This window comes from Rhineura floridana, chromosome 20, assembly GCF_030035675.1.
Source record: "Rhineura floridana isolate rRhiFlo1 chromosome 20, rRhiFlo1.hap2, whole genome shotgun sequence".
Classification (NCBI taxonomy): Eukaryota; Metazoa; Chordata; class Lepidosauria; order Squamata; family Rhineuridae; genus Rhineura; species Rhineura floridana.
Window position 1 is genome coordinate 15,201,150 of NC_084499.1, and position 22,492 is coordinate 15,223,641.

At 46.4% G+C, this 22,492-nt stretch overlaps 1 protein-coding gene and 1 pseudogene across 4 annotated transcripts in view; one reads left to right on the forward strand and one right to left on the reverse strand.

Moving 5' to 3' along the window:
* MVB12B (multivesicular body subunit 12B) overlaps positions 1-22,492 on the reverse strand; it is a 97,943-nt gene that overhangs the window by 13,033 nt on the left and 62,418 nt on the right. For all 4 annotated transcript variants that reach the window (XM_061604083.1, XM_061604085.1, XM_061604082.1 and 1 more), the window contains exon 8: positions 2,687-2,742. In XM_061604083.1, coding sequence (XP_061460067.1) covers positions 2,687-2,742 — 56 coding nt within the window. The remainder of the gene's footprint in view (positions 1-2,686; positions 2,743-22,492) is intronic.
* LOC133374070 (5S ribosomal RNA) lies at positions 4,823-4,941 on the forward strand (annotated as a pseudogene).

Consider the following 22,492-nt stretch of genomic DNA (forward strand, 5'->3'; position numbering starts at 1 on the left):
TTACCATCTTAAGCAGAGGTGTCCCAGGGCCAAACGCAGCCCTCCAGGCCTCTCTGCCTGGCCCTCGGAACCTTCCCCAGCCCACCCCAACCCTTCACCAACCCTGGCTGGAATGTGTGCTTGAACTCTGATTGTGCCTCTTGCCTGGACGGAGGAGAGAGAATAAATTTGTGTAGATGTCCCAACTGCAGCGGTGGCCAAACCTTCCCCCCGCGGACCACTTAAAAATTGTCGATGGTCTCGGCAGACCACTTAATAATTTTCCTGGCTGTTGCAGCAATTGTGCTATTCTGCTGTACGTATCTTCTAATGGCTTCTTTTATTGCTTCTGTAAGGGACGTTTTGTTCTGCATTTCAATAGAACTCAGATTGTAATATAGTAAAATCCAAAATAAGGAAAGAGCCAATATAAGTACAATTAAAACTCAAGGTGAACGTATAAAGCAATGGACCTCCTGTCTTCAAGCACGTGGGGCCCTCGGAATGTTGTCCCAAAGGGAGTGCCTTGCCATCAGATAGAGAGATAGATATTCCTTGCCGTTAGATAGATATTCCTTGCCATTAGATCGATCAATCGATCGATCAATCAATCATGCCTCTCACTTGTCTGGAGGGAGGACCACTTACCCCTTCAGAAGTGGACGTGGAAACGAGCCAAAGATAATGTTTATATCCAGTTTTGCCTCCGACCCTGGCCACCCAACCCCCTGGCATGCAGGCCCTAGAAGGTTGCCCGGCAGGAAATGTGGCCCCGGGCGGCCCCTACAACACCCCGGCAGCTGGAGAGACGCTCTGCTAGAGGAAAAGGCATTTGGGCACCGGTGGCGTTGTCAAGGCAGCGGGGGAAGATGGACGAGGTTTTTCTTGAAGCCGTGCTGCTCCTGCCTGGCCTCCAGCCGAGGTCCATCTGGTGCCTCGTTAGGACGTAATGACCTCTCAACTTCCGAGAGAGGAATTGGTAAACAGGGCCGGGGAGGACGCCTTCCTCGGCGGCAGCCAGGGCCCCGGCCAGCGTCGCCACGGCAACGAGCACAGCTGGGTCAGCAGCAGCTTCCCTGCGTGCCGAATAGCTCGCATTTTTCAAGGTCTAAGCAGCTCCCAGAAATAGAGATTGGGGAGGCAGCTGCCGGCTGGGCTGGACTCGGCCGGAAAGCGTAGAGGCAGCGGAGATGGCCTACCAATCTTATTCACCAAGGGCTGCAGCCAAATATTTTCTATTCGGAGGAGACCCATCGAAATTCACGGCCCACAGTTAGCCATGTACGGTCATCTCAATTTACTCAGAGTAGACCCATTGAGATTAGTGGACCCCAGCTAGTCACAGCCATTCATTCCAACGGGCACTATTGTTATTATTATTGATTACATTTGCACCCCGCCTTTCTTTTCCTGATAGAAACCCAAGGCGGCTTACATGTGGTTCCCAGGCGGTCTCCCATCCAGGCACTGACCAGACCTGACCCTACTTAGCTTCAGTAGGGAGCTGGCCACATGTGCCTTCAGACCATAGCCTGAGACTATGGGTATGCGATGCTAGACCTAATCAGAGTAGACCCACTGAAGTTAAGAGACCTGACTTCAGTTCATTCCTTTCAGTGAACCTGCTCTGGGTAGGATTTTGTTGAATGCAACCCCTTATTTAATTCCATGTACTAATCACTTCCTACGAAACATCTTGAAGCAATGTTATAATAACAACACACACACATCAAAAACAATTTCATATATATTTGTCAGGACTGTGCCACTTTTGAACCGCAAGGAAGAACTTGCATACCCCCATTCCAAAAGGAAAAAAAAAATCTCGCTTGCATGTAGAAAGCTAGCACGTCAGGTGAAAGGTTAGGCCAGAGCCCTTCCCCCTGATATGCAGGGATGACAGGGAGAGACTTTCACAAATGAATTATACGGAGAAGCATTTCATCATGAGAATATGGTAAGAACCTACCCAGACTCTTAGGTCTTCCTCTGAGGCCCTTCTCCAGGTCCCCCCCTTTGAGGGAAGCTTGGAGGGTGGTTACAAGGGAGAGGGCCTTCTCAGTTGTGGCTCGCCACCTGTGGAAGGTGCTCCCCAGTGAGGCCCGCCTGGTGCCTTCATTGACATTGTTTCAGGACCAGGCATTTGACAGATTGAGATGAGGTTGTTGTGTTATTAGTTTGCTCTGTGGCTGCCAGGGGGTGTTGTTGTTTCATTGTGTGTGTGTGTGTGTGTGTGTTTAATAGCATGATATATTTGTTTTGTTTTTAACATTGTTGTAAGTCGCTTGGAGGCCTTTGGGTAACAAGCAACGAATAAATCAAATCAATCAATCAATAAGATAAAATAAGTAGATATAATACCTATTACTAACATACACACAGACCCATCCTCGTTTGGGAAGGATGGGGGGAAATAGTGTTTTAGGAGAGGGGCTGCTCTTTATCAAGGACAAGGCAGCCGAAACTGCCACTGACATTAGCTGTTAACTTGTGCTTGAGCTTGCCTTTTCCTCTGCCCTCCCATTCCTCTTTTCCTTGTGTGCCAAGTCTTTTTAGATTGGAAGCCTAATTTTTGTACACTGCTCCAGTAGCCCTTTTTGTGTGTGTCTAAAAGGTGGAGTATAAATGCTGCAAATAAATAAGGAGCAGAGTGGAGACTGATCAGAGCAAACGAGGAAATATATATATGTATTTGAAAACCACTTACCCCTTCAGAAGCGCAGGCAAACTTCTCTGAGATCATAAAAGGCACACCTTCCATGGCTAAAAACAAGTACAAAGAGAGTCACTGGCCATCGGCACTCAACTTCTTGTTTCTGAATTATGGCACACTTTTTCACTCACATTCCCCAAACAATCTCTCTCTCTCTCTCTCTCTCTCTCTCTCACACACACACACACATGCACACATCACATTATAATCAAGATGGCCTTGGAATGTGTAAAAAAATGCACATTCTAGGGTAAAGCATGTATAAAAATGGATATATTGGTGTGGCGTAGTGGTTAGGGCGTTGGACTACAACCTGAGAGACCAGGGTTCAAATCCCCACACAGCCATGAAGCTCACTGGGTGACCTTGGGCCAGTCACTGCCTCTCAGACTCGGAGGAAGGCAATGGTAAACCCCCTCTGAATACCACTTACCATGAAAACCCTATTCATAGGGTCACCATAAGTCAGAATCGACTTGAAGGTAGTCAATTTCATTTTTCATTGGTGAAAAACAACATGCAAAGGGAGAAACGGCTTTGCAAAAATGTGTATCTTGGGCACAATTGGTTTGCAAAAACATATATATTTGTAGAAATGCACATTAGCTACTGGGCCAAGTTCAAAGTTGTAAGCCCCATACAGCTTGAGACCTGAAAGATTGTCAGCCCCCCTTATATACTCAGCCGACCCCTGCGCTCTGCAGGTGAGGGCCTCCTGCAGATACCATCTTATCAGAAGGTCCATTCTGCACAATATAGGAAACGGACCTTTCGTGTAGTGGCACCTTCCCTTTGGAATTCCCTCCCCTTAAATATCAGACAGGCACCATCTCTGTTATCTTTTTGGTGCCTACTGAAGACCTTCCTCTTTCAACAAGCTTTTTTAGTAGAGACTTTATTCCAGTCTGCATCTGTGCTGGAACTGCTCTTTAAGCTCTTGTTAGTTTTGTTTTAATATGCTTCGAAGTCTTTTGTTTTCAAGATGTTTTAGAGTGTTTTTAGTGTGGGGGGATTGTTTGCTGCCCTGAACACCTCCTAGGAGGAAGGACAGGGTATAAATTTAATAAATCAATTAACAGCCAAATTAAAATGCTGATGAATTTGCAGGAGGACTTTTTTTAAAACAAGCAAACAAATTTGCAAACAGATGCGGGAAAACTGGAGACCTAACTTAAGATTTGGGGGGGGGGGAGAGTCACAGAGAGAATCTGAAATGGACAGAGTCACCCCTCCCTAGTTTGGACCTCCAAGGACTTGGATATCTCAACCCCAGTGCGGACAGCAAATAAGGGTGCCTGCTGGGTGAGGAGAGGGAACATGGCAAGCAAAAAAGCCATTCCTCTTCAGTCTTGGGGTACCCTTGGACTGCTCTCCTTTAGGGAAAGGGGGCATCTCAGGGGCAGGACATGTGCTTTCTATAACAGGAGTAGGGAACTTTCTCTGACCTTCAGGGAGGGCCACATTCCCTTCCGAGTAACCTCCACAGGGCCACATGCCAGCAGTGAGTAGACCACAGGCAAACGTTCCAAGGGCATGGAGCGACTCCCCTATGAGGAAAGGCTGCAGCGTTTGGGGCTCTTGAGCTTCAAGAAAAGGCAAGTGAAGAGGCGACAGGACAGAAGCATATAAAACTACGCATGGCATGGAGAAAGCAGGAAGAGTTTTTTTTTTCTCCCTGTCTCGTAACACAAGAATTTGTGGACATCCAACGAAGGCGCACGTTGGAAGATTCAGGCCAGGCAAAAGAAAGGACCTCTTCGCCCAGCGCATTTTGTTAAACGATGGAATTCGCTCCGACAGGACGCAGTGCTGGCTGACAACTTGGATGCCTTTCAAAGAGGGTTAGACAAACGCATGGAGGATAAGGCTAGCAATGGCTATTAGCCATCATGGCTGTGCTCTGCCTCCAGTGTCGGAGACAGGATGCTTCTGGATACCGGTTGTCAGAAAGCGTAGAAGGGGAGGGTGCTCTTGCGCTCTGGTCCTGCTTGTGGGCTTCCCATTGGGGCATCCGGTTGGCCACAGTGAGAACAGGATGCTTGACTAGATGGGCCACTGGCCTGATCTGGTAGGTTCTTTTCTTCTAAGTGAGTGGAGCAAGAAATGTAAATTTTCCTTTTGTGTCCCAGGCTCTATGGCCAAACTACCCTGAACAAGCCCGATCTCGCCTGATCTCGGAAGCTAAGCAGGGTCAGGCCTGGTCTGTACTTGGATGGGAGACCGCCTGGGAATATCAGGTGCCGTAGGCTTAGAGGAAGGCAATGGTAAACCACCTCGGAATACCTCTTACCATGAAAACCCTACGAATATATATATAAAAAAAGATTCATAGGGTCACCACAAGTCCTAATCGACTTGAAGGCATATAACAACAACAGCAGGCAACCTTCTACACACAAACACACAAGGTTCCCCACCTGAGCTATAGGGTGAGTGGGTCTTTCCTCACCAATTGGAACTTAAGGCTCACTATCAGATAGGGAGCTATTACAATGCAGCCAAATCCCTCAGTCCGAAACAAACAGAGGGCAGCAAAAGGAGAAAGAAAGCAGGAAGGAAGACTCTTACACATCACATGGCCTCTGAGTGTTTCTCCCTTGGCCTGAATTACCTTCATGTATTTTGCATGGGTGATGCATTTCAGCCTCTTTCAAGGTCCTTTTATACATATATATGTATAAAATGATGAGAGCCAGTGTGGTGCAGTGGTTACAGAACTGGACTGGGCCCTGGGTCAGTGTGGTGCAGCGGTTGGAGTGTTGGGACTGGTTCAAATCCCTGCTCGGCCATGGAGGTCACTGGGTGGCCTTGGGCCAGTCACTGTCTCTCAGCCTAACCCACATTGCAGGGTTGTGGTGAGCATAAAACTGGGCGGAGAACCATGTTTGTACGCCACCTCAAGCTCTTTGTAGGAAAGGTGGAATACTTGCAGTTGTCCACTCTTAGTGCTGTAAGAAGCAGCCTTATGTCGAGCAAGACCACTGGTTCATCTAGTTCTGTACTGTCTACACTGACTGGCAGCGGCTCTTTGCTCTGCCAGCCCTACCTGGAGATGCCAGGGATTGAACCTGGGACCTTCTGCATGCAAGGCAGATGCTCTGCCTCTGAACCGTGGCCCTCAGGACCAGAGAACACCAGGAGCCCGGGGCCAAGAAGCATGACGGAAACAAGGACTTAAGGACAACTAAGAATACAGGAACACAACAGAGTTCCAGAAGTTGCTCAAGCAAGCCCTGAAGTCCTCCACTGAGAAGCTGCCATTCCACGGTTGACCACACAGGGGTGCTGCACACAGATCAAGAAGTTCCTGCTGTTTGTAGTCCCTCATTCTTCCTTAGGAGTAACAGAAGTGGGTTGAAATAGGTCATGGGGCATGATCGGAAGGCCCATGAAATAGCCCTCTTGCTGAAGCTAAGATGGCCAGTGCCTGGATGAGAGACCCTACAAACTCTGCCTGGCATTCCATGCTGAAAGAAACTGGGATATTCATAAACCACGCAGAACCATCACAAACCAAAGCAAATGTCTTTCAGCATCACTTCAGCTGAGAAAGACGTCACATCCCTTTCCAGATAATTTCAAATTAGCATGCAGGTGGGCGGCTAGTGGGAAGTCAGAACTACGCCCTCTTTCCAAATTGGAAACTGGCAATAAGAATCTGGATTTCTTAGTGATTTTTTTTTTGAAAGAGCTTTTTTCTAGCAGAACTCAGCTTTTGGCAAGTGTTAATGGATGTCAGCTGTCATGGTTTGGTGGTAAACTCTGACAATCCATACAAGAAAAGTTTCTGAAACTGCAGATTTTAAACTTTTTATCAACAGTTTTAACTACAGCTAAACTTCAAATGGAGACATTTTGGAGGAGAAGACAGCAGGCACCAACGTATTTAAGAAACTGTAGATAGGGAGTTGCCTTAAACAGAGTCAGACCACTGGTTCATCTAGCTCAGTATTGCCTACACTGACTGGCAGCAGCTCTCCTGGTTTTCAGTCAGGAGTCCTTCCCAGCCCTACCTGGAATTATGAACTTGAGACTCAGTGCAGATGCTCTGTCCCTGAGCTACACCACTTCCCCAAGGACCCCATTTCAAACCCAGTTTCAAAGCCCCAGCTGCTATGGGGCTCATTGGGAGACCTTGCCCCAGTCATTCTCTTCCAGCCTAGCCCACTACACGGGGTTGTTGTGAGGATAACATGGAGCTGGAGACCAGACCATGCAGACCTAATCAATGTTCTGATTAGGGATGTGCCAGAATTCTGGCCAATTAGGATTGGTACCGAATTTTCCTTTAATTTGCGTAGTCTCTATCGTTGCGGATTTTTATGCAGCGCTTTCCCGTGGCTAGTTTCAAAAACTGGTCTTTTTAAAAGCCTTTAAAATGTCAGTATTAAGAATGATAATTTTATCTATATTTCCTTTCACTTACTGATATTTCCTTTCAAAATGTTAATAATGATCGCAATCTTTCTTTTTGGCGAGGAAAAGAACGGAATGGAAAAAGCAGCAGGTAGCGAACAAAGAATGAACGGGAATCGATACCATTCTGTTGGGTTGGCGGAATGCTTTCGAGCTGTCACCGGCCAATAGATCCCATCCCTAGTCCTGCCTTACTTGGAGGAACGGTATGCTATAATAAAAAAAAAAATAGCCAGTACCATGCATGGAGAAGCCCACAAAGGATGCAAACTGGGGGGGAAGGTAGATATATGCCAAAATGGCTCATTGCTACAACGTGGATTCGCCCAAGCAGATGAGCTTCCGCAGAGCTGTAATTAAGGAAACCTGTAATTAAGCGGGTGCCCTTTATCGGAACGATTGTGCTTTAAAAAGAAAAAGAAAAGAAATGTCAGGATGCACAATGCGGCCTGTTATTAATGCCGCGGCGTCAAAGAGAAGCGAACGCAGAGCCGCGAGAATCAGTCTCGTCAAGGTCTGTCACGGAGAGATTATTTGTGAAATCGACGCTTCGGGATGGAGGTGGGCGGACGGGACCGAGGAGGAGCGGAGGGGAAGGGAGGAAATGGAAACGCAACGGTTGCTTCTTAGGGACAGAGCGTCGGAAAATGATTGCCATGACCTGCTTCCCGCAGCCGTGGTAGGAAGCATCCTCGACCCCTTCCCGGCAATATCTCCTGCCACCTGACCCCCTCCTTGCAGCAGCTAGCAGGGGCAGTGTGATGGCTGGTGCCCATTCGGACTGGCAGGGCGGAAGGCTGGGAGCCCAACGGTAGGTGGAGCCAGGGCCAATGGCAGGTGCAGCCAACCAATTCTAGCTTTGCCCCCGCCCTACTCTCTGCTGAGTTCGACAAGGGCAACCCTGAGCGTGAGGAGGAGGAAGCTCAGGGGTAGTGCCAGCCCCTGGACCGCTAAGTAAGAAGGCAAGCAGGCGGAGGTTGGCCAAGGGTAGAGAGGGCTGCCACTCAGTGGTAGAGCATCTATTTTGCACGCAGAAGGTCCAAGGCTCAACCCCTGGCATCTCCAGGGAGGGCTGGGAGAAGATCCGGCCCGAAATCCTGGAAAACTACAGGCCAGGGTGCGTAGGCAATGTTGAGCTAGAAGGAGCAGTGCTCTGGCTCAGTATAATTCTATGTTCCTACATTCTCAGCTACATTCCATAAAGGGAGCCACAGACCTGAACTTTCAAGATATGAACAGGGTGGTTTACAACAAATGCTATTTGGAGGTTGCTGATTCATAGGGTCGCCATAAGTCGAAATCGAAGGCACATAACGCACACACATTCTCAGCTTAACATGGGCAGTGCCCCATTTGCCCTAACGGACTAACCTCCACTGGCTCGGGGTCTTGAACTGAAGACTCTAGGACGGGTATGGGGACCTTTTGGCCCTCTGGATGTCGCCGAACGACAACTCCCACCGGCTTCAACAAGAACGGCCAAGAGCCGGAGATGATGGGAGTTGTTGTTCAGCAACATCTGGAGAGCCAAAGATTCCCCAGCTCTGCTCGATAGATATGGTTCACATGTCCTTTAGGGAAGGGCCGTAGCTCCGGGAAAGGGGTTTCGCTCAGTAGAGCATCTGCTTTGCACACAGAAGGCCCCAGATTCAAACCCTGACACCTCCAAGGAAGGATGAGGAGGCCCCCTGTCCAAAAGCCTGGAGAACTGTTGACAGTCAGTGTAGATAATATGGCGCTAGATGGCCCAGTGATTTGACACAGTATAGGGAAGGGCCGATGAAACTGCAGTACTGCTTTCCGGCCACTATCCGGTTGGCGCTGCAGAGCGGGGTTAGGTCAGGCCAAAAACTCCTTCTGCTCAAGACCCGCCTCAGCGATGCAACGGCCAGATTTCCTGGCACGGGTTGTGTGTGTGTCCATCAGGGCTGCTGCGTATTATTGCTGGCACAGTTGTGCAGGTCGTTGCAAAAGCACAGCCAGCCTTTGAAGTGGCTTTCCACAAAGGCGATGGGCGTGTCAGGCACTGCTAGGCCAGCGCACAGCTCCCCCATGTGGTGAGCCACTGAACTACATGTGGGAGCTTCTCAGTGGAGGACCTTCAGGTCCTAGGTTGACTCCACCCACCCTGGCTGGCCACTGGATCCACCTGAACAGGAAGCAGCGTGAAGAGAACTTTGTGTTTCATTGAGCCGCTCTAGTGCAATAAGATCTCCCTCGTGGCTGGCATGTTCCTGTATTCTTGGTCCTGATTTGCTCCTGCCTCTGGGCTTGCCCTTCTGCCCCGACTTGCTCTCAGACCCTGATTGGCTGGTCCCAGGACTGAAGGCTCACCTCAGACTACTGCTCTCTGCACAGCTCTAGCATGATGAAAACTGTGACATCACAACATAGTGGCTAAGCTTGATCTGATTTGCAGTTTTACGTTTCTACATCTCTTTGCAAGAGGCCTGATGCTTTTGAGAAGACGGGTTAGGAATGCAAAAGGGGGGGGGAAATGTGTACAAAAGCACACTGTCTCTCTTTCTCCAGACATCGGCATATTATGCGCCATAATGTGCTTGCCCTTCTTCCGTGCACATCAGATCCCCTGCTTCAACCTCAAATTGTCAAATCGGCAATTCATCTCTCTCCAGAATAGCTATATTTTTAGCAAGCGATACCAATGCTCTCCTAAATTTAAACACACTGATGAATTCCTATTGGCCACATCGGGTAAATATATTGAGTTGCAAGAAGACAAAGAACTGGAGCTGAAAACAGAACAACATTCCCTTGAATAATAAGCACTTGTTCTCTTCAAAGAAAAACAAACAATGGGATCAGAAACAGGAGGAATTCTAACTACTAATTGCCGTTATTATCTCAAACACGGATATATATATCTATATCTATGCACAGCGTTCATTGTGATTATGAAAACGCGTGCAATTGTTCCTGTTGACTCAAAGATCAGATGGTTTCCTCGAATCGATGTTAATAAAGAACCTTCTGGGATAAAGAATGTGACAAGCTCAAAAGAAAATGCTCTAAAAGAAAAAAAAATCAAATATAGCTGTCAAGTGCTGTTGTGGCTAGAATAAGGACTCTGCCAAATTTTTGCTTATGGAAATTGCATGGGGCTGAAAACTTGTAGAACAATACCAGTTCATATACCTGTTTTGTGTGTTCTCTGAAGTTCCCTCTCTCCAATTTACAACACACACTATTAATAATATCAATAATATCACAAAATCATGCTGCTAATCACATTTTCAAAATCAGAATAAGTCTCCTCACTCTGAAACCTATCCCCCTATCCCTGGACTATGCCATGTAGCTAATCAGAGTTGGCTAGATGATGTCACAAAGCCATTTCAGAGTGATGCTTCCTATCCTCACATCCTGGGTAGAGAGACATTGAGTTGTATCCAACATTAGTCATACTCAGAGTAGACTCATTTAAATTAACAGACATGATTGAGATCTAGCACTTTCCATAGGTCTACTCTGAGTAGAATTTTGTTGGCTACAACCTATTTTCATTTCATTTCACAGCCTCCCAAACTGAGTAATTACCAGACCAGGAGAGAAAGAAGCTCCAGGTAGAATCAGAAATGGTTGGGAACTCTCCCATCTGCAGCCCTAATTGTCTCACCTTGAGGGACAACTCATCAGGGATCCAGGACTATGAAGCCCTCTCAATCTCCAGAGTGACTCCTCCCACCTTGACAGCCCATTGGCCTTCCCTGACCTTGTTGAGCTCTAAAAAGCTTCTCGGTCATCAACTGACCTTTCCTTGCCATGGTCCTACCCCTAGGTTCTTCCTTCTCTACCTGCTGGATACCCCTTCAGACCCCAACTCCCAGGAACTGAAGATTCACGCTCCAACAACTGAAAAATAGCAGGACGTAAAAGTTAGGCGCATATCGACCCCACTGAAAGCACAGAACCAAGGACCGATTTTATGCAACTAACAGAAGTGGTAAAGCTGCAGACGTGGACTGTGCCATTTCTGACCATAGGTGTGCCCATTCACAGTAGGGGTTATATGCTTCAAGGAAAATACTGCTTGCATAAACACTCCAATGTCTTCCATGGCACAGAATGCTCTCGGCATGTGGACTATGAAGAAAGCATCACCCTACCACCACTACTGTTGTTGCGGATGGAGGAGCCCGTTCTTCTAGGAAGAGAGGAAGCTGACTTATGCCAGTCAGACCATTGCTCCATACAGTTCAGTAGTGACTACACTGACTGGCAGCAGCTCTCCAGAATGTCTGCTTTACCCAGAGATGCCAGAGGTTGAACCTCGGACCTCCTACATACACAGTAGATGCTCTATGTGCTTCCTGGACAAAAACATAGGAAGCTACCTTGTACTGACTCATTGGTCCATTTAGCTCAGTCCTGCCTACACTGACTGGCAGCTGGTCTCCAAGGTTGCAGACTGGGGACATTCCCAGCCCTACTTGAAGCTGCTGGGGACTGAACCAGGGACCTTCTGCATACCAAGTAGATAATCTACCCACTGAGCTATGTCCCGCTCTACACCCTTTATTTTCAAAACTGATGCACAGCTTGGGACAAGCATAGGCCTCTACAAGAGGTTCAAGAGACACCCTTGCAGACAAGGCCACACCATTATTTATGCAAATAATTAATTACGCCTATTTCCGTCAAGAGGGTTGTCACGACACATTAATGACTTGATAGACTCCCATGAACTGGTGAACACCGGGGAAAAAACAGCCCCCTGCGCCTTTATCGTCATTTAATTTAAAAACGATCCTGTGTGAAATTATCTCGTCGTGAGTGATGGAAGCATAAAGAACAGACTCAGCAAAGCCGCTTTTGGATCATTGCTTTATTAATGGGAACGTCAGAGAAGTGAAAAATGCTGGCATTGTCAGACTTAGGCTGCCGGAAGAAGAACACTGGGCGCGCTCAGAGGGCTGGGCATGCTGCAGGACTCACAGGAATGCCACGGCACCGTTACCGGGAGATGGAAGAGACAAGGGAAGCCAACAACCCACTGCACGAAGTGGACATTTCCCTGTTCTGCCCATGCCTTAAGATATGACAAATCCGCATTGTAGCTCTGCGGTTGCAAAGATTGCGGCTGCCTTTCAGCACTGTGGCTGCTTTTGAAGACAGCCAAGAAACGTCAATTAGCACACAATGCTGCTGTCAGACACCTGTTTGGCACCTGAAGATTGGAACATGCAAGTCCAAAGGACTCTCACTGGCTCCCCATTTCTGGAATGTGGAACCTTCTTCAACCCGCATTCCCTTTCAGGCGACCTTCCAAGGGCTGCGTGCCAGTGGTGGGCATGGCCAAAGTGGGCGGCACCAAGAATGTAAATTTTACCTTTGTACAACAGAGTGGCTCCTACGCGCCCTCACAAATACCCCTGTCTATCCTCCGTCTAAGGCATGGGTTCTCAAGAAGGGGGGAATTCCCCCCCGGGGGGAATTGGGACCACTATTCAGCAAAGTGTGATGTCCTGTAGATTATGTACAATCTGTAAAATTGTAGTTTGTTTTTAATTTAATCTGCGACATTCAATAAAGTTTATTGAATGTCACAGATTAAAATCGATTCTTGAACATGCAGGATGATTTTCATTTGCAAAATTAAATTATTATTTAAAGACCAGAAAGTGCTCCAAGAAATTCTGTTATAATAGAAACTAAGACATTTTTCTCTCACAAGAAACACCACCGTCACTCGCGAAACGTCAACACGCTATGAGAGACTATCTTGGGAAGGGGGGAATTATATTCTGAACAATGGTGAAAGGGGGGAATGGAGCAAAAAAGGTTGAGAACCACTGGTCTAAGGAATTGAGAGGTACTATCCAAAGACACATTTTTGCCAGACAAAAACACTTGTGGTGTGAAGAAGGGCCAATGAAGGGATGGCCTGGAGAGTTCTCAGGGCCACAGAGAAAGACCCAGAGCCTCCCCCAGCCTGCGTTCCCCCAGCCTGCCCTATTTGTTTCTGGACTTGATTTAAAGAGACCTCTTTCTGAAACCCTGGAGAGCCACTGCCAGTCAGTGTAGACATGCTGAGCTAGGTGGGCCAATGATCTGATTCGGTATAAGGCATCTTCCTCTGTTCCTTTGATGTCCCTAATAGTCCTCCTTCACTGTTGCCACCCAGCCATGGGGCCTCTGTCTTGGAGGTAGCAAAGAGCCATCACGTGACAGATCTCTCGTCCTCCTCTCTCATGAATTCCTCTGGTTTCCTTTTAAAGCTATCTAAGCAAATGTCCATCACCACCTCCGGTGGCAGTAAATTCCATAAGTAAGGCTGAGCTGGAAACGATCGTGCTTGTGTGTGTGAAAAAAAAGGTGACACACAGAGGCGATTTTTCAGTGATAATTTCTAAAGCACTTGCCTATCCTGGAGCCGTTGCCTTCACTCTGAGTTGCCTTGGTTTGCCTCCAGTGATGTCACCTAGCCAAATCTGATTGACTATCCAGTGTCATCGCATTCATAACAGAATTCCTGAGCGGCTGGACGCACCCGCGTGACTGACCCAGGAAGCATTGCCCTCATTTTTCAATTGGCTTTGTTTCCCCTCCATGACATGGGCATATAGCCAAGCCTGATAGACTATATATAGTGTCATTCCATCATCCTATTAACTAGGCAAAGTAAGTGACTGAGTCGGGGGGGGGGGGTTGTATTATTGCAGCAGTTGGGGACAATGAACATTCTCACGATTATTTACTCAGGAAATACTTTTTACACACACTGGAAGTATTGCCTCTGACCAAACAATTGAACAGAGAACAACTGGTACAGTTCAGTTTGTATGATTATTTTCTTCCCTCTAAAAGTGTAAGCCTCCCTTATTCCTTTCTCATAGTGGAAGTACTCAAGTGTGACCGTTCGTTGCCTTTTTCTGTATGTTGTCCCTATCTGATTGCTTTTTTTTTTTTAAAGTCAGGCCAAATTGTTTTCTAAGCAAAGTTTTACAAAGCTCCTTTTTGACCTCTTACTTCCATGGTTAGGGTTTTTTTTTTCCCCTTTAAAGCCTTCCAATTTCAAAGATGTTTCAAGCTACTCAGCTGGTTTATTAGTAGGAGAAAATAGCAAATTCCTTATTTTCATAATTGGACATTTCTTCCCTGCGGACTCATGTTTAAGCTGCAACATTTGGGAGGAGGGGGGGTTGAGAGCCTCCTTCTTCCCCCTCCTCCACCCCCGTAACTAGCTAATAAGTGTTGCATTGTCATCAGGAGAGTAATGGTTTGCTGATTAGCATAATTAATGACAAATGGTGGTGTGGAGCTGGTTGGATTGGTTTAGCAGATGATGAATGCCTTGTGGCCCAAGTTGATTCCTGCCAAGAGGGCCTTACCTGGCTGCCTGGCCTTCTGTTCTCAAGCAGGTAGCCCTCATTAGTCACAGGGCATGGATGCCAGCTTAAATTTGCTGTTATTTCCAACTTGGGGGGGGGGACACAATAAAGCAGGCAAGCGCTCATTCTCGGATTCCTTTGAGTGTCATCTGGTAGCTTCCCCATCATATCATCAATAGTGGCCTTGTGTTTTATCTCTCCACAAACGTCTGCTGTCTGTCTTACCCTCATTGGGCCAAGAGCTGGCAGAGTGATGGACAAGGTCCGTGGAAGCCGACCCAGAGAGAAAGGCAATCGGCAGCCGCAAGAAGCAGATAACGGAGGGCCTGTCAGGCTCAGCAGATTGCTGCAGGACCTTGGAGAGCTCCCAGGGCAAGCAGGCAATTGAACCAACTCTTTTATATCCCCCAAGTGGGCCCTGGTGACCTCCAGAGCCCCGCCGCCTTGAGGGAGGCTGCTGGGGATTGAAAGGGATGATGTGTTGGCTCGGAGCAGTGAATGTGATTTCATTGCGTTGGTTTCTAGATCTCTCTTTTTTTGCCATTTCTGGGGAAGAACTTGAAGAAAGAGACAAGTTTTGGTGTAGTTCAGCCTTTCCCAACTAGTGGGCCTCCAGATGTTGTTGGACCACAATTCCCATCTTTCCTGACCATTGGCAATGCTGGCTGAGGCTGATGGGAGTTGTGGTCCAACAACATCTGGTGGCCCACTAGTTGGGAAAGGTTGGTGTAGTTAGATTCCTCAGTCTTACCCCACCACCACCAAAGGCTTGAGCTAGATCCACTCCTAGGGTGCAAGAACCTCCGCTTGCAGATCACCAAGGCTGGCAATGTTTCCTCCCCAGATTCCTTGGCAAGGGGGCTTAGTGGGAATGTGGCCGAGGAAAACCTAGAAGCTCAGAGCTTACCCACAAGATGCAGTGGTGTCCACCCAGGTTAAAAGGGAACTGGACAAATTTGTGGAGAATAAGGCAATCAGTGACTACTGGCCACGGCGGCTACGTTCTACTGCCACTGGCCTGCTCCAGCAGGGCTCTTCCTCATCTTACATTCTTCTTTTCCCCTCCAACCACATACCCCAAGCTTTTGCTTTAAAAAACAAATCGGACTGCCAGGACAGGGCCGGGAGACAGAGCCGTGTCAGAACCTTTCAAGTGAGGCATGAGCCGGCTGGAATTGGATGCAGTGAAACTGGAACTGAGAGAAATCATTGCATGTCAGTGGGATGCTACCAGGAGCTGGCATTTACTGGGGAGGGGGGGAGAGGAAGTTCATCCAGACCCTAACACTAGTTATCTGAGAGCAATGTTGTTCAACCTTGGGTTCCCAGTTGTCGACAACTACAACTCCCATCATCCCTGGCCATTGACCATGCTGTCTGGGGATGATAGGAGCCATAGTCCAACAACATCCAGGGAACCACAGTTAAAGAACAGTGTAATAGAGAACACTTGGTCTACTGAACAGACTAATAAATGATTAGCCTGTGGGGAAGGGTCATAGGTCATCTGCTCTGCATGCAGAAAATCCCAGGTTCAATCTGCGGCATCTCCAAGTAGGATTGGGAGAGAACCCCGGCCTGAAGTCCTGGAGAGCTGCTGTCGGTCAGCATGGACAATACTGAGCTAGATGGACCAACGGTCTGACTCAATATAAAGCAGCTTCCTACGTTTCTTGCATGAACCTGCCTGGCAGCCAGTACAACCCGAGGCTTTTCCCCGGCTGCTGTTGCTTGCAGAGGTTAGATAGACCACCAAAAAGACAGCCATCCCTGTTATTGCACCCGCCTGTGAAGCGCTCCTCTCCCCTCCCCAGGAGACTAGTGGGATAGACACAGGATTGCTGCCTCACACCGAGTCTCATCACTGGTCCATCTGGCTCAGTACTGTCAACACTGGCCGGCAGCAGCTCTCCAGGATTTCAAACAGGGAGTGTCTCCCAGCCCGACCCGACTGAAGCTGTGACCTTCTGCATTCAAAGCTGATGTTGTACCACTGAGCGACAATCTTGGCCACCATCCTTTAGGACGTCTCTTCTGTTTCTTTCAAACTTCTGGTAGTTAGTCCTCTTCTCGTTTCATCGATTGCAGTGGGTGTCGGTTGTTTTCACTCTGCCTGTCCAGTGTGGTCTGTCGTGGGCTCCAGCCAGCTACTTGCTGCTGGTATTGATTATTTTCACAGAGCGGTGTGCTACTGTGTTTTTATGCTGGCTTGATATCTTTACAGGCTGTCGATTAAGCCGCCTGGAATGGCATTTGGCAGAAAGGCGATGTGCCAATCGTTTAAATCAATGGGAACACTTCCTCTCTCCCCATAGATCTTGCATCTACGAAAAAGAGAGCCTCTCCCACTGAGAATGGTAAGATGTTTTCATTCATGTGGACAGCAGCGTGGTGCAGTGGTTAGAATGTTGGACTGGGATCTCAGAGACTCCGGGACTCAAATCTCCCACTCGGCCATGAAGCCCACTGGGTGACTTTGAGCCGGTCACAGTCTTGCAGCCAGTTAAAAATTGGATAGAGGTCATTCATATCCCCCCGAAAATCTGTGGGGGAAGGATGAGATGATAAGACATAAAGCCAGTGTGGCATAGTGGTTGGAGTGTTGGACCAGAACCTTGGAGAGCCAGGGGTTCAAATCCTCACTCAGCCATGAAGCTTGCAGGGTGACCTTGGGCCAGTCCTACCTCACAGGGTTGTTGTTAGGATAAAACAGAAAGGGAAGAGAAGCATGTATGCCACCTTGAACCCCTTGGAGAAAGGTGGGATGGATATGTAATAAATAAATAAGTTTTTTTTTTAAAAAAAGTATTTCAATAATCATCAAGGATAAGTTGCCTTTGAAAGGATAATTATAAATGTATTTAGCTATTCGGCTGTGAAATGGTGAAAGGTTTCCTGGGAATCTGTGTATTCTGGTGATATCTCTTGAAGCGATTTTTTTTAAAAAAAATGCTATTACTAATACGGGTGAAAATCCTTAATTTTGCGTTAGCGAAAGGGGGCTAATAATTATATAGTTAATTGGCATCTGGAAATTAGGATGATCTTAATTACAAAGCACCATTTCCCTAATAGCTACAAGGCTTGGGCATTTGATCTATATGGAGATTGTTGGCTATTATGCAATTAGCAATTACATTGATGGGGGGGATCCTATTTTGATGGAATTTGCATATGCAAATAAAACATACCTAGTGGAAATAACATTACCGCCCTAATGATTCTTGGTGCTTTTATTTCAAAAGACCCCTCCCCGTGTTTTTAAATCATGCTCTACCTAATTGCTGTCCTTTCCCCCTTTGTTTTAAATGGACTCTCTTCCTCAGAGTAGAACTGCTCACTAAAGATGCGTACTTAGGGAGATTGAAAGACCACTTTAATGTAGGGGCTTATTAAATGGATGTTGAAAATGTATTCAGTGATATGAAAGTGTTGCATGCTGGAATCCAGTTTGTTTTGGCTAATCCTCTTGGAAGCAGAATGCCAAGGCAGCCTCTTTTGGTACAAGAACAGATGGCGGCCCCAACCTGCAAAGTAAACGGCACTACGTCTTTGCCATGCCACCAGCCCATTTGTCTCGTCTGTTGGCGTAGAGAGTTAACCTCTTGCCTTCTCTTGTGCTGCCCCCTTGCCCCATTGCTCAATTCCGTTTTTGTTTTGCTGATGATTTGCATCCTGCTTTTCTTTTAAAATAGACTTCAAAGTTGCTTACGATTAAAAAAAAGATGCGATAAAACCGACAATGGCCGAGTGACGCATCATTAAAAAATTGGGGGGATACTTAAGTGTTTTGGGGGGTTGTAGCAAACCTTGGAGTTTATTTTGACTATTTAAATAACACTTAGTTAAGTCGTCTCTTAAGCGGTGTACAAGTAACACAATACAGTGGAAAGACAAACCCCTTAAAACTATAAAATCAGAATTGGGTTAAAATGGCTGCTTGAATTAAAAAAAAAATAGGCACCAGGAGTTCAACTGGGAGTGGGATCATTTGTCCTCAACTGGGAGTTCCCAGCCCCAACCTGAAGATGCTGAGGATTGAACCTGGGACCTTCACAGCATCAAAACAGATGCTCTAACCAGGGCTGTGGAGTCGGAGTCGGGAGCAATTTTGGGAGGAGTCAGAGTCGGTAGAAATGTACCAACTCCGACTTCCAAATAAATTTTGATTGACAAGAAGCAATTTTGGGTGGAGTCGGAGTCGGACAGTAGACAAATAGAGTCGGAGTCGGACAGTAGACAAATAGAGTCAGAGTCGGAGTTGAAGGTTTGGTGCACCAACTCCACAGCCCTGGCTCTAACCATTGTGCTATAGCCCTTCCCTGAAACACAGCAACTTAGGAAGAGGTCTTATACTGAATCAGAAAATTGCTCCAGTTTTGTCTGCACTGAATGGCAGAGGCTCTCCAGGGTTTCAGGGAGGGAGTCTCTCCTACCTCTACTTGGAGATTCAACCTGGGACCTTCTGGATGCTCCACCACTGAGCTGTGCCCCTTTCCCAATGGCTTCTATGCTCCGCTTTGAGACATCCCGGAGGCATCCGGTTGGCCACCCTGGAGAACGGAAGCTGGACTAGAAGCCCCTTTCTACAGGAGAACTATCTTGCTGGATCAGGCTAATGTCACATGGAAATGGGTCCGGACTCAGAAGAGAGGTGATGGCCACCAACGTGGCTTGCAAAATGGTGGCTGAATTCAACCCACAAGTCAACTGAGTAATGCTACAAGGAGGTCATTTGGGATGTATTGAAGGGTTTTGTTTCAATGGGCACTCTGGAGCGGCCTCCAACTGCCTTGCCAGCTTCCAAGTTCCTTTGCACAGTCACAAACTCTTAACACCCATTAAAGATCCTTAAAACGAGGTGCTAAGAGCTCATTAATAGTGCCCAAGTAAATGGCCTATTAAACCATCTTTAAGCAATATTGAAACATAAATCTTCTTAAACTATATTTAATGACCGTACTTAAGATACATTATATGGGACTCTTAATGAAACATTAGATAGCGTTTTGGAGATGAAAATGAGAAAATGCATACAATGTCCATCCCGTTAACACACCCGAAAAGCTACAGTCATGAAACGCGTTACGACAAAATGATTGCTTCATTAGGACAAATATGTTTCTAATCATTCCTGATTTATATTATTAGACCTATAGATATTTCAGTAATGTGCAAAGAAGTGTTTTGCAGTGGCCTACAACATGTGCAAATTTTAACGAAGTTTTACCATGCCACTTTTACAAATTTTGGATTAATAACTTCGCATCTTGGGTGATTGCTTCACATTTGTACGATTGGACATTTGGGGTTATATGCAACGTTAGTCTTACTCAGAGTAGGCTCACTGTAATTGATCGGCATGACTAACTTAGATCCCTTCATTTCAATGTGTCTGCTCCGAGCAGAACTTAGACACAATCTATGAGGTTTGCAAGGACAAAGAGTTGTGTTATTATCACCGTCATCATCAATTACCTGCCCTTCACCCTAAGGTTCCAGGGCAGGTTAAAACAATTTTTTTAAAATTAAAAAGAATTAAAAACAACCTAAAAACACAAAATAGGGTGGGACCTAAAAATAGACATCTCAGGTGTCAAAAGCCAGGGTGAAGAGGTGCATCTTCAGCATTCACTGAAAACTGTACAATGACATTGCCAAATGCACCTCAGTCGGGAGGGAGGTGCACAGCTTAGGGGCTGCCACAGAGAAGGCCCTCTCCTGGGCCACCACTCCCCGAACTTCTGAGGGTGGCAGAACTACCAAAAGGGCTCCCGATTTCAACATCCGAGAAGGTCTATAGAGAAGGAGGGAGTCTTTCAGATATTTGGGACCTAAGTCATTTAGGGCTTTGAACATTAACGTGAGCACCTTAAATTGGACCTGGAAATGAACTGGCAACCTATGCAGCTGTTTTAAAACCAACTAAGCTCTACACAAAGTACACCCACTGAAATAAATGGGTGTGTGTCAACCACGTCCATTCATTTCAATGGGTCTACTCTGCATATGACTACCATGAGATGCAACCCAAATACTCTCAGAAGTAGGTTAAAGTAGGCCTAGCAGTTTGTTTTTTGTTTAACAAAATTTATATATCGCTTGATTGTAGTAACACCTCTAAGCGGTTTACAAGAAATATTAAAAATTATCAATTAAAATCAGTTAAAAACCAGTAGTGAAAAACATTTAAAATATAATTAAAATTAACAGCACTACAAAAAATTGCAACACCTCAACATCTATGTGTTATGGAAAGGCTTACCTAAACAAAAATGTTTTATGAGATTCCATCTCATCCTGTAATATTTTTCATAGAATACTTAGGTTCAATATCAAAGGATCATATAAAAATGGTCTCTTATCTGTTTGCTGCTGTTAGATTATTATATGCAGGTAAATGGAGTGTGGCCACCATTCCCACAACAAAAGAATGGTATGATAAAATTTGGGAGTATGCCCTGATGGCAAAACTCACCTATTATGTAAGACTGAGAGAACATAATTATAGAGACAAGGTGTTTTTGGTCAAGTAGCAGAAATTTCTGGATGATTGTCGTATATACAGGATACTTCCAAATAATACGTATGGCTTTTCTATGTTTTGATTTGCCGTATTTAGTCTCGTTTATGACTCTTTAATAAGTCTGGCTCGAATTGGAAATAAATATTAAATCTTAAAGGCAATGACAGCTAGAATCACATTTCTTGACAAGTTCTGAAATAATGGCTTTCTATTCATTATTTGTTAGTCTTTAAGATGCCACAAGAGGGGGGGGGAGTTTTCAGCAGGTGCCTAAAAGAAGGCAGTGAAGGTACCTGCCTGACGTCAATAGGCAGGGAGTTCCACAGAGTAGGTGCTGCCATACTAAAAGAACGCTTTCTTTCACATGCGGAACGAGTATTATGTGGCGCCCATTAACAGCGCCAGTTCTGCAGCTTGAAGCACTCAGGTGGGCATATAGGGGTAAGGCGATCCTGCAAGTAAATGGGTCCCAAGCTGTTAAGAGCTTTATATACCAACAGAAACACCATGATCTTGCCCCAGCACTGGCCACAACTCATCGTTCATCATATATTTGGGCCGGGGGGGGGGAGGAAGAGAGAGAGAAAGAAAAAGGAGAAAGACAGAAGCAAACAAGATTCACGATGACAAGCTCAAGGTAATGTTATATCAAAAGCAGCTTGTCCAAATAAATAAATAAAAATAGTAAGTCTATCATCTCATCTAGGTCTGAATCAGCCCTGAGAATGTTGCCTGGAAAGACTTAAAGATCAAAGAAGAGGGATTTTGCCAGAGTACAGGGGAAAGGGGAAGGGCAAACCCATCAACAATTAAACAATTAAACACAACAACACTATCTACCATGTTGGAGCCATTCATATAAAACACGGCCGAGGAAGATCACGTCGAAAACTGTCAAAGAAAGTAAGAACTCCTCTTTTCTCCCACAAACCCGTGTGACAAATTGTGAAAGTAACAAGAAAATTAAATGACAACTTCTTCTTTTTTGGGGAGGGGGGTGATGAAGGGTGTGGAAATGACTGTACTACGCAACAGGGATAAATAATGCATGAAGAGCTGAGGTTCGGAATAGCCAAGGTGATGGGCAATATCTGGAACCCTGTGAAAGCGGGTAAACAAAAAAACTCACTCATCGATAGTCCTTGTACCATCCTAATTCGACTACTCCAACAGGTCATACATGGGGCTGCCTCTGACTACTTTGAAACTCCAAGGGGTTCAGTACACAGCAGCTAGACTGCTGACTGGCAAGGGTTGATTGCCAGGTTTTGCCAGATTCACCGACTTCCTGTGCATTTCCAGACATAACTCTATGTGCTTGTTCTAACCTATAAATCCATATTTGGCTGGAGACTAGGATATCTCAAGGACTGCTTGCTCCCATGCTACCCAGATGTCCCCCACATGCAGAGCTTAGGCAGATGGTAACTGGGGATGAGGCCTTTTCAGTGGTTGTGTCCCACTTCTGGAACGCTCTCCCCCAGGGCCATGTGCCCAGTGTCTTAT